Source organism: Sipha flava, unplaced genomic scaffold, assembly GCF_003268045.1.
Source record: "Sipha flava isolate LNK unplaced genomic scaffold, YSA_version1 116_pilon_pilon, whole genome shotgun sequence".
In the NCBI taxonomy this organism is placed as follows: Eukaryota; Metazoa; Arthropoda; class Insecta; order Hemiptera; family Aphididae; genus Sipha; species Sipha flava.
Window position 1 is genome coordinate 1,066,121 of NW_020271740.1, and position 13,409 is coordinate 1,079,529.

General features: G+C 26.2%; 1 protein-coding gene across 1 annotated transcript; it reads right to left on the reverse strand.

Moving 5' to 3' along the window:
* Positions 1-9,604: 9,604 nt before the first annotated feature.
* On the reverse strand, positions 9,605-13,192 carry LOC112692170. Its single transcript, XM_025566744.1, has 5 exons — positions 12,842-13,192; positions 10,691-11,090; positions 10,438-10,607; positions 10,042-10,373; positions 9,605-9,949 (listed from the first exon to the last, which is right to left on the reverse strand). Coding segments are annotated over exons 1-5 (1,248 nt in total). The 5' UTR covers positions 12,843-13,192.
* Between the last annotated feature and the right edge of the window lie 217 nt (positions 13,193-13,409).

The following is a 13,409-nucleotide window of genomic DNA, read 5'->3' on the forward strand; positions in this document are numbered from 1 at the left end:
CAGTAGTATCTATAGGTGTAATAAGCAAATAATGCTCAGCCCCCACAAATTTCACCAAATTTCCGCTTATGGTTTGTGGTGCGTGCACATACTAAAAACTCACTAGCTATGACATAGCGTAATACAAAAATATTAATAATTTGTACTTATGAGTGTTACGATGAAATTATTACACCAACAAAAACTGATAATTCACGTCATAGACTTGTGTACTACACGCCATAAACTGAACAAATACGAATAACGCAAACAACATTTAGGTAATCATACGTGAAACATCGATTCTATTTCAGACTTACAGTATTGCAATAAATAACGACTCGATGATTCGTAGAAGACCTATTACCTATTAAATTATAATAATACGATGTATCCGCTTGGGATAATTTTAAAAATAGTAGCCCAATTGTTTACACTTGAACATTTAACATATCATACCATTCGTGCACACCTGTCAATATGATATATTGCTATTGTCTTTATTTAGATAAAATTAGATTAATTAACAATTTTGTAAATTATTTGTGAAATTATTCCTGTGAATAATAATTTTACAACCAAACAACTAATGACAAAATTGAAATAACCACAAAAAATACATACAAAATAATATATCACGCAAAGATTGTAAAATAAAAAATCATTCGGGTTTTGATTAATTCAGGTGTTTAAAAAAAAAAATCATTTGGGTTATATGGTTTTTGAGTGTTTGATTTTTTAAGAGCTTTTAGAAATTTTATGGGTTAGGGTTAATTCGGATGCAAAGCCTTGGAATATTGTATATATAAATAGGTAATAATACAATATTAAATAAACTCAGTATAAAGAATAATAATAGAATAAGAATTTATTTATTTATTTCGTAAGGCATTGTGTCTCTTGTGGACTCAAACATTTCTAAAATTGTATATATTTTTATATCCGATTAAATAATTATCTAGATATAAATTTGTTTCATGTTCTACTGGCTCAAATAACACTATATTTACTGTGCATAATTTTCCATATTCATGGTTTTTTTTTTTTTTAATTTTAAATGCATATTTAGTGATCTTAAGAAAACATGTTTCAGTATAATTTGAACTTTTTAAAAACAATTTAAATTATGGATTATTGAATATTGGATTAAAGTAACTTAACTACAAAATTAATTTTTCAATGTTTGTCTTAAATTTTTCAAATATGTTTCAATAAAATGAGAAAAAAGTTTTCCTTTTACAAAAATCTACATTCAAACAATAGATGCAATAATAGGTTTGATAATATCAAAAAATCATTATACAAAGTGTAACACTGTATTTACTTGATTTTACTGTTAGAAATAAACTATGTTTTAATTTAAATACTTATAAATTATAATAAATTTGGAATTTTTAATACTTTTAAGTTAAAATACATTTATTTTTTTATATTTTGATAGTTTTTTAAACCAAGTATATTTTGGTTGTATAAATGGTATTTTTTGTGCATAAATACAAACTTATTACAGTAATTTTAAGTGCATAAACACTTTCTTATGTTAATTAATAAATAAATAAACAATATATATACTCAAACATTTATAATTTAATATATATATATATGTCATTGATGCGCGTAAGTCTGTATTTTAGGAGGTGCTTACAATATTTTTGAACTCTGCCTTAACAAAACGTGTAAGTATGTTTAATAATTTATTATATTTAAATAATTAAATAAGCATAATTTTAATTTTTTTATTAATATAGTGGTATATTAGTTTCAATCGATATATTTTCCTTGAACTTAGTAGGTATATTTTTTTCAGATAACTTCAATTATGTATGATTTGAACTTTTATAGTCATTTGAAGTTGTTATATTATCGTAATAAGTTTTTGTACAACATTTTAAAAAGTTAAATTTTATTTTTTCTATCTCGAAACATCATTTAATTTTTATCAAATATTTTAGAATTACATTTCATTCAAACAACATCAGTTAAAATACGGGCCCCTTACTCTTAGACTTAAACTGTAGGGCCTCATTTACAACATTTCAGGGAATGCCCGGGCACCCGGCACCCCCCATGCGCACGCCTATGATGAATAATTATGAATACGAACTAGGCACTTTATGTAAATAAAAATGCACATAGTAGACCCTTCGTCCATTTTTAAATTTTAAATGACAATGAGATGGCATTTAAAAATTAATGATGAATAATTGAGTACCTATAGTAACGACAAACCAACCAAAAACAATATACAGTATCATTAAATATGATAGAAACGAAAAATATACCTTTTACCTGTAAGTAGGGAATCATTTATATTTTTATTTTTCGTCGAATGATAAATTTTAATGAGACAACCGTTGGTCGTTTTTATATTCATGTTCAGAGTTCAGTAAACTGAAACAATAAATTAAATCACTTGAAAACTCCTAAAACGTTGTTCATAAAAACAGAAAAATTAAATATATAATTATATATATATATATATACCTTATATTAGGTATACTTTATGTAATGTTTTCGTTTATCATAAACTAATAAAATACATACATTCATGAAAGAAAACGAATAACATAATATGCAACGTTATGGCTTAGTATAATATATTCAATGTAATTATTTAAATGTTGTTTGACTTTTATCGATTGTTTAACCTTTTTTAAAAATTACATATTTATATATAAAACTAATACATACAATTTAAACAATCGTTTCAACAAATGTACAGTTATTTTAAAGCATATCGATTATACACAAATTGAGTCGTTGAGTTGTACAATAAATTATATAACAGAGGCGTGGGTATAAATTATTATTAATGGAGAGGGTTTTGACTTTAAAGTTTTAGTAATAATCTAACGTGAAAAAAAAACAAATATATATATATATATATAAGTATATTAATAAAATACTTTTAATATTATTTTTATAAATAACATATTATACGAGTAAATTTAATTGTTGCTTACGTTGTGTTTGTTTGTTCACAATTTGTAAAAGATCAAAAATTTTGTCTCTAAAAATATTAAGAAGAGCTAGTCTAGTAAGTCGATTTTAACCAATGGTGTATCGTAAATACGCCTTTAATGTAAAAAAGAAACATTCTGCACATGTAGTAAAAACAGGAAAGTGGCCAAAATGTTAAGAAGAGTATAAATGAAAGGAATAATTAGTTTATCACACTTTTCCAATGTTTAAATTACATTTAAGTTAAACTCATTAAACTCATTTAAGTCATCACTTATTTTTCCCCATTTTTAGGTCCATAAATGGTACCCAATAAACAGATTTTCAAGTTTTTCATTTAGCAGATACATATATCTTATGGATTTCTATTAATTTGTTTTTAGTATCATTCTAATTTTTCATACATTTAGGCAGAAAGATTTGGAGATACCAAAACTTTTCGTGATGGTTAGAAAATGTGGCTGATAGTTTGCTTAGCACATTGTCAAGAAATTGATAATAAACATTTATTTTATTATATACTTTGGCTGTCTCAGGAGGATTATTGGTTAATCCTTTTTGTCTGTTTGTGATTCTAGATGCTGTAACATAATACCTAAAAGTTAGAGTAGGTAAATGATCTATCACAATTCTTAAAAATTCCTTATCCTTCTTATGTTTTTTTTTCTACGATATCTACATATTTGCATGCTTCGGTTAAATCAATAATTTGGGTTTGAACAATTCTATTGAAATTTGCGGCAAAGTTGAAAATTTTTCGCAAAAAAACACAGCGATACCTACTACTAATTGTGAGCTTCTTATTGTTTGTTGTAATTGGTAAGCTTGTGATACACATTCATCTTCACTCTTCGTTATAATTTAGCAATATATTTTTTTCTAATGTTTAACTAAAAAGTAATTTTTGTTGTTAGTAGTACCTACATAAAACCTAGCATTTACATACAATTTTTTTCTGATTATTATTATTATTTATTAACTGATTGAGATTTTTTAATGAAGGGTTCAAACCACCAAACCCTTTTCCTTAACGACGCCCCTGTTATATAATAATATATTAACACGAACTGTATGTTATTATTCAATTGGCTTATGTGTTTTCAAATAATAAATCATAATACTACGCCATGGTTAACATAATTACTTATATTTGGTTCCTGCTAAGTCAATCATAACATTAATGTTAATAGGAATGTTATACACGAAATTAACATCAAGTAAAATATAATTGAATGGTTCCGCCGAATAAAGGTCTATGTCGGATTTTGTCAAAAAAAATTTTTTATGGAATAATGTCCTATATCATATGTAGAATGCGTTTTTATGGTTTTTAGTACTAAAAGAAGCCACTAAAATCCATGAGAATCGCCTATATATACAAAACTAACAGAATTTTCAGTAGTAAAATGACCCATGTCATATAAACGCTAACTCATATATAACTCTCATTAACTTCATTTTTCCAGTGCTTAAAATAATTTAATAATTCATAATTAATCGACTGGTAAGTATTTGATGTTTTAAATTAATTATAATTAAATTAATTACATAAGTAACACTAATTCTCCCATTGTACTGAATGTGTTTCAGTAATCTAGAATCTGACGGAAATATAGTGAACTGATATCATAAAAGAAATCAAAGTTAGAAATGTTTTTATAATTATAAAATGTTTGGAATACAAACGAATCAACTAGACATTGTATATTAGTGGTCAAGGCCGTACCAATCTAGAAATTTTTTTCGGGTGAGGTCTAAAACATGTATATTGTAATTTTATTGAATTTAGATTTTAACTTTTGATATTTGGTTAAAAATAAGACAGAAAAAGATTTAATCTTATTTTATTAAAATTAATATCATATTTTCATATGATATTATGATATAAAATTAAAAGCAGTCAATAATTAATTGAAGCTTAAGTCATTTTTGACTGATAATATTTATGTTGGTATTAAAAATAAATAAGTATTTTAAACATTCGTAAAATATTGAAGACATTTGGGGGGGGGGGGGTCCAGACACACTGGCCCCCCCCCCCCGATACGGCCTTGTTAGTGGTGAATTATATATTTACTGGAATGACTTGAATTTTGGCATACATCACAAAACATATCTTAAGTAATTTTCACTAGGCGGCACTTCAGTAAAATAGTCTACCATTGCAGTTCATAGACGTGGTCTTCTTCTGCAGAGGTACATACAGGGAAAATCAACTCATATCACTACGGTCGTTATGATAATGTGTTGGTTGGTGTCACGATCACCCACCACTGGGTATCATTCAATTATCAATTGGGACACTAGTGTCACGTACTTTGTATGTTAAAATATACTCTGATACACCCATTAAATATACCAAAAAAGAGTTTTATGCATACCTATCTAAGATTTATTCACATTTTAGAGGGGATATTTTGGGCTGTTCTGAGTAATTTTTTTAATTTTTTTTTTTTTTTGTTCCCTAGTCATCACCAATAAAAAATATCAAAATTGTTGTTAAGTTTCATAAATTCATTTTTTCTCTACCTAAATAAAATGTTTTTTTTTTTTCCATTTTTCATCAAATCGACTACTTTTGTACCCTTAAAACTGAGGGTTATGGTGAATTCAGAATATTCGTTCTTGTCTTATTTGATAGCTGTGGGCATAGATAATAAGAATTCATAAAAATATTTGCATTTATATTGCCCGTCCGGCTACCGTGAATGCCGCTTAACCCCATTAAATTGTGCTGAGTATAATAAGTATTGTACAGTCGACCGTCGTTCTATAGCCGGTGCAACGCGCTCTTTCTTTTTTTAAGCTTGGCTGTAAGGTCGACTGACCTGCTTGATTTTCTGTAGAATGTTTATAAACAAAATTCATAATTTAGATGATAAGCATCAATCAACTTCACTATATACCTATTATTATTAACCATATATTCCTACTACATTTCATTAGATGTCTCCTACTTCTAATACTCAAGAGCCATACTAACCACCTCTACTTATCATACTTATCAGTCAAAGTCAGTAACTTTTGTTTATCCCATGGTAGATATACATATTCATATACATTTATGTAAATTCATTTTAGCCTATAATTATTGTATAAAGAATATTAAAATTTAATAAGTACAAATATATTTATTACTTATATTATAATACATACTTTTTAAAATATTTTATTTTAGATTTACACCGAGATATTTTACAAAAAAATGTATAAAACAGTTCTTCGAATTAAACTAGACGTTAAAGAAAATATTTATAAAATATCTAGGCTTGAAAATACCTTTTAAGACTTAAAAGAAACTTGTCACAACACAAAAACAATTACCAACAAATAAATAACGATAAATATAGAATTTCCAATAAAAACTTTGGAAGAACTTGATAACTTTGAAGACAATTTTAATGATGAACAATTTTATTCAAAACAACTGCATGCTCTAATTTATATAAAATGTTTGATGATAGATGTTATTCTCATATATAGGGCAAAAAACATTTTCAATATTAAAATCCAATAATGTTATATTTGTAAATACTTTAATGTATATATTATTATTTTTTTATAATTTTAAAACTAATTTATATTTAATATAATTAATGAATCTCAGTATACAATATAAATTATAATAAATTGTAACCTACCTATTTAATATAATAGATTTATATATCTTACTCATCATTTAGTTCATAAACTAAAAATATTCTATAATTTTTCTAACCTATGTACATTATTTTTATTTTTTATAGATGATATTAAACAAATCTTTATTTTTCAAAATTTTCTTGAAAAACTAATCATCAACCAAATAAAATTATATTTGGCATAAGTAAAGCTTGACTTGAAAAAAAAAACAATAAAATAAAAGATTAAATCTGAATTATCATATTCTGTGACCTCAGTACACCTGTCCATATATTAAGATATTCTTGTTCTAGTTTTTTTTTATATGTATTTAAAATTTCATATAATATAAGTAAATTTATTTTTTATTTTTAATAATTGTATTTTTTTTTTTTTTACTATTTGTAAGGTACATTAATAATTAATTATATTTTCATGTAAGTATCTATACCTTAATTATATACAACTTTGTAATTTTTAGTGTTTTACCTCATACTAATTAATAATACTAACAATTTGATTATTAACTTTTTTTTGTTTGATTGTTAAATTTGATTGATTCTAACCTATTTATTTCCTATATTGATAAATTATATGTTTATTGTTTTTCAATCTTATATTTGGCTACATAACCATGAAATCATACAACAACAAATCTAGATTTACTATTTATGCAGGAATCATAAATAATGTTCGGTATAAAATTATATTTTGCCTTTCCCAAAAATGTAAAATGTAACAAGCATTAACAGTATTAACGATATATTGCAATAACCGTAATCACAATAAAATCTTAGTTTATGTTGATTTGATTTTACATGAAATTTAAATTTTTTTAACGGAATTTTGTAATAGCTGATGACTGCAATATAAATGTTTCAATTAATTGATAGGTAACAAATCAGAAAAAATAAACTGATTCTATAATCATGGGTAGCATTAAAAATTTGAAACATTTAAAATGTATTCCAGGAATAAACCTAAAATATTTTGAAAAAATATCTCATAAATTTAAAAAACAAATATTTTAAAAATTATAACTGCAAAAGTTATTAAAATTATTGTATATTTTACAAAATAAGAGAAATTTTGAAAGAGTTATAAACCGTTAAACCCTTCCTCCAGCTATGCTAAAGATTTTTTTAAAACTAATTATTGTTTTAGAATTAAATTTACAAAGTTGTTTTGAAAAAATCTTTTATCATTGAATAAAAATCATACTTTTGTTTGATTTTCTAGTTTTTCAAAATATGTTTATGAACTTACCGTATTCAGAGCTATATAGGTAATTTATTAAAATAATGGCTTATAATCATCAATGACGGCGCAAAATATTTTACTTCATGAGTCCTATTAGGATTTCGCCCACCCACCTAAAAATAAATTTAAGGGTAGCTCGTAAAAAACATGCTATATACCCACTCGATATCATCCACCTACCCACCCACTGACTTGAGTCCAAGGACTCAAAAATCTGCCGTCACACCACTTCTGCTTGTAATATTAGTTTCGAATTAAGAAGTTATTTTATTGAACGTCTTTGTTAGCAATAAGTTTATAACAATAATTGTTTATAATGTAATTGTAAGTTAATGTTTTTATTTTTACACGTGAGATATAGATCAAAGAATAAAAATCCATATAGGTACATTACATTTTTAATATACTTTTTATCTAAACAGAAACTGTATAGCACTTTGACATCTAAATATAATTCCAAAATTGTGTATTATTTAAATATATATTATAAGATTATGTTAGAGGTAACCTTTGTCAGTTTTATTATTTAAACAGTTTATTTGTATAATTGATTTCTAGGTATTATCTCAGAACAAATCCACTGATCAATCCGATTCATATATATTGTTTTTACTTAGAACTGATACTGTAGACCAGCGGTTCTTAATCTTTTGTAGATTACGGATCCCTGATGAAAGATTTTTAGAAATTGCGAACCCCCTTACCATTTTGTTTTCAAATACATTTTTTTTTACAAAACATCTCATGTTAATAACCTTACCAAAATTATAATAATGATTTTATAAAATAAATTATATTATTAGACATAACAAAACATACATATTTATAATTATTTTCATTACATTTAATTTTTCAGTTAATTTAAATTTAATTTTTTCAGTTATTTTTTTTTTTTAATTTTCTTAAAATTTAATTTTTTTAACTTAATGTGATGGTTGGTGTTATACTTAAGGTACAATTTTTAAACATCTTATGAAGATAAGATGTATCTATTGTATAATAAAAAATATATGAAAAAGAAATTAATAATAATAATAATCCAACAATATTATAACAATGCATTCATGTCACATATTGATATATTTTATGTATTAGGGTTGTCGCAGACCCCCGAATGAGTATCACGGACCCCTAGAGGGCCACGGACTATAGGTTAAAAACCGCTGCTGTAGACATAAAATCTAATTAATCTAATCTATATCCTTTATCCAATTATAAGTTCATCATCTGTGTTTCAGTTTGAAAAATCTGGTTATAGAGGAATCTAGTATGATACTGACAGCACTTGTTGTTAGAAATACCACAACATTAACACATAATGGTCTCCCGACTATTTTGTAAAAAATAGCAAAATACCTACTTACTTTTTCGTTATTTTCACTGGGTAGGAATAATATACAATTAAAAATGCAAATTGTGCGTGCATTTTTAATAAGTACTTTTATTTTACTTTTAACTCAATTTCACAGTACAAAAGCGTTAATATATAAAATATATGTATAAAACTTGATTGATAGTAAATGACATAAAATAAAAATAGGCTCACTATAATCAAAAAATATTATCAGTCTTATCAGATTTTATCAGTCATTATTAATTAAATTCCGAAAAATAATCATAGGTATTTATGAAATTAAAATGTATTCATCTTTGATTATTTTAACAATATCTCTAGTATCCTGATGTGTACATACATAATTGTGTCAAACTGATACTGTAAATTTAACAATAAAAAAAATTTTAACTTAGCTATTAAGTGAGCAAATCTATTTTTGATAAATCTTTATTTTTTATAGGGCATACTCTGGACTATATCTATCAACATTTTTTTCAAAAATTTAACTTTTTTAATATGTTTTCCCATGAATACTTGATTTTCAAGAATGAGAAATATGCATTCAAAGTACTTTTTGATTATGGTTACAAGTACACTTTCAGGGTTGATGAATTTGATTGCAAACAATTGAGTGTTAATTTCCAATATAAAATATTCCATAAAAATGACTATTTCATTTAGTAGAACTTCGCCAGTCATACAGTTTCTATTGGGTATAGGATATTGAAGTATATCTTGCATGTATGTTATAATATTAAACAATTGTGATACTTCCATGTCAGAGTTTAAAACCTGAAATTAGAAAATATTTAATTTCAATAGTTTATTTTTATAAATTTTAAGTTTGAGCATAAAATGTGAAAATAATTATAATGCAAAATTACCAGTATTGCGTTTCTGATCTTGATTGGTCGATTTTTTAAAGCTTTGGTCTTAATGCAAATATCCTTTTGAATATGTTTTGGAATGGCATATGTAGTATTAGATTTTTTGTTCACCTTAGCTATGGCATCTTTAATATTTTTCTCATCAATGAGCATTATTTCAAGATAACTGAGGCCATTGAAAAACCATTGATATTTATGGAGATTGATGGTTTTAAGCCATTTGGCAAATATTCCGTCAATATTTTGAGTAACAATTGTCGGGTTAACCAACATAGAATTACTATGTGCAGTTTCAACTTCTTCAAGATGGTCATTAGCATAAGACTCCCCTGTAATTACAATCATTAAAAATATATAATAATATTAATAAGAAACAATTAAATTTATTCTTACAATCTAAATCATTATGAGGATTTGAAAATATTTCATATAAATCTCTCAAAACTTTCATTTCAGGTATAGGTGGAGCACCTGCCATGACCAATGAGTCAGGTTGAGTTGAATCATCTTCCTCTTCATCGTGCTGTAGTTGTTTAATCTTTAGAATGAGTTGATCCAAAGACCTTAACGAGATATAATTTCATATTAATTAATACATTTATACAAATGAAAATGCCATCATTAAAAGAAAAAAGTTTCAACTTACTGGTGAATCGTTTGCAGTGAAGGTATTGATTCGATCAAAGTACAGATTTTCATTGTATCCTTAACGGAAGTGCGATTTACTATTGTTTCGTCAAATAAAACCTGAAGAATTCTCTTAAACTCATTTAAAGCTGGTGTGTTATCATGTTGTACCAACAATAAGCCTTGGTAAATCATTCTATATTTTAAATGGATTGAAGCATCTAGATATTTAGATATAGAACTTGGATTGTTAGCGTCATCGTAAAAAATTTTTATCGTATCAAATCCCATACAGTAAGATTGGGTAATTGGACAGTACAGTAAATCAAGACATTTTTTCTTGTTTGGGTTTCTTGGGTCAAAAATGCACATTTTTTTCATCATATACATAAATTTATTAGTTTCTTTAGTTTCTTCCACTAAAAATAAAAACAGTATATAAATATTTGCTTATAAATGTTTAATTAGTGAATATATTCCGTTTAATTAGTTTACATTTTAAAACAATAATATTTCATAATTCAATAATTACCAAATTTATATGTAATAACATATGAAAATACTAAATTTATTTGTTATGTATAATAATTTTTTATTCAACAGTATAACTTCAATAATCATTACGTGTATTGAATACTAAAAAATATTTTTAATTAGGTAATACAAATCTGATATTTTTATCTAAATTAATAGATTCTCTTTTGTATAATAATATACAGATCATTATAATCTAAATTTAAGAAATTAATAAATTAATAACATTATTTTATAATTGACATTTGTTTAAACACGTAATCATTATTTATCCATAATAACAGTTATGTAATAAATATAGAAATAGAAAAAAAATTAAATAAAAATTTAAAAAAGGTATTGTCAATTTAGATAACACTCCATAAAAAAATATTCAAATAAACTCGTATTATTAAATGGTGATAAAAATTAAAAATATCTTCATTTGACCCCTCCAAAGAGTTAGATCATATTAGTTACTTTAACGATTTCAGAAACATCATGTATTATATAAATCAAATAAAAACATATCATTTCTTAAATACAGCACAAACCACTTCATGCACAGTGGGTAGTTATTTGTATTCTCAGATGATGTATGATTAGACGATAATAGACGATTGACAATGTGCGTTGTACCCAGAATCCATTAATATTCTAATAGGTTTTCTCTACGATAATATTGTGTATTCCACAGCCATGCAGTTAAATATAAAATGGATAGTTTTTTTAAACTCCGATAAACTGATTATGTGTTAATAGAAAACTATTTTTTAAGCCGGTTTTACACGATGATTTATGCAATAGATCGTCATGACAGCAACTATCGTGATGCTACAATTGTGTATATGTTTTTATAGTTTTATAGAAACAATCAGACTGTTATGAAAAGACTTCTAAACTATCACGGTTGATAGTACTATCAACAAATAATAGTAATAATAATACCAACTAATTACAATAGCTTTAGTTTCTTTTACTGTCAACTCTTTCAAAAGGTAATTAGATATATCAAAATTATGTTTACGCTAAATCCGCTTTTTAACTCATATTTTACTTCTTCGCTTATCAGAATTTCGTTTGATGGCAATTAATTCTTCGATCTTACGAATTCCAAACATAATGTCATCAGAAGGCATTTTAATAAGTTTGATATATAATAATATAATAAAAATAGTTTTTAAAAACATATTCAAAATCCGTACTACTAGATAGAACTATTGCGATATACTGTCACAGTATAGACATTTCACTTCCATGACAATTTATTGTCGCACAAAACTATCAACCCGGCTTTACACATGAATTATACATTAGCAAACGCATCGTGAATAATTAATGACAATTTTTGAAGAGAGAGTTTATCCACGAACCGTGACTGTTACTATTGTTTGAATTGCACTGCAGTGTTCAGTGGACCACTGAAATCTAAAGCGGAATTATAAACGATTCGGGCCATCAAGATAAATTATAAAAAAACAGAAGAAAAAAACATTTATAAACGGTTTACGAGTCAACGCTATTCAATTTTCGAGTACGCTTTAAGTGACCCTGTATAGTCAATACCAAATAAACAAGTGGCGCACGCATACAACGAACAAAATGAAACAGAAAAACGATGAAAAATATTATCGCAAAGCGATTAGAATGTACTCACTGGTCGATATCCCGTGGTAATTCGACACGTAAACGCAGTCCGGTGCAGCGGCGAAGGTTGGTGACGGTAGCAGATCTGTAGAACGGCAAACGCAACAGCGACAACGGCGAAACACAAAATGTCGGACGCGCACGATCCAGAGCTACACACACCGCTGCGGCTCGTGCGGGTTTTTCGGCAACCAAAGTAGTATCACATGAAACATTCATTTGAACTGTGGTAGAAAACGTAATGTGTCAGTGTATCCATTTCTCGGGATCGACCTCGGCTAATCAGATACGATCGACTGCGCGCGGCGTCAAAGCCACTCGTTAACGCTGTCCGCCATGTCATCATGCCTCTTCGTGTTCGCGTTCTTTTTATCCAAAACTAGTGTTGGAAATAATCGAATGATTAGTTATCAAAAAAAATAATAATAATAATAATAATAAATAATAGAATAATCAAATGATTGGTAGTCAAAAACAAAGTAATAGATTGATTTTAATAATCGATAAATCCTTTGAATTAATTTTTCACGCAAACGATAAAATAATTGAATGGTTCTTTTTAGTGATGGGCACAACCG

What these genes read in the sequence shown, in the direction of transcription:
- LOC112692170 (XM_025566744.1), bottom strand. An exon ending in TCACTGCAAACGATTCACCA is followed by an intron (nt 10,608 to 10,690) that starts GTAAGTTGAAAC and finishes TATCTCGTTAAG; the next exon opens with GTCTTTGGATCAACTCATTC. An exon ending in AGATCAGAAACGCAATACTG is followed by an intron (nt 9,950 to 10,041) that starts GTAATTTTGCAT and finishes TTCTAATTTCAG; the next exon opens with GTTTTAAACTCTGACATGGA.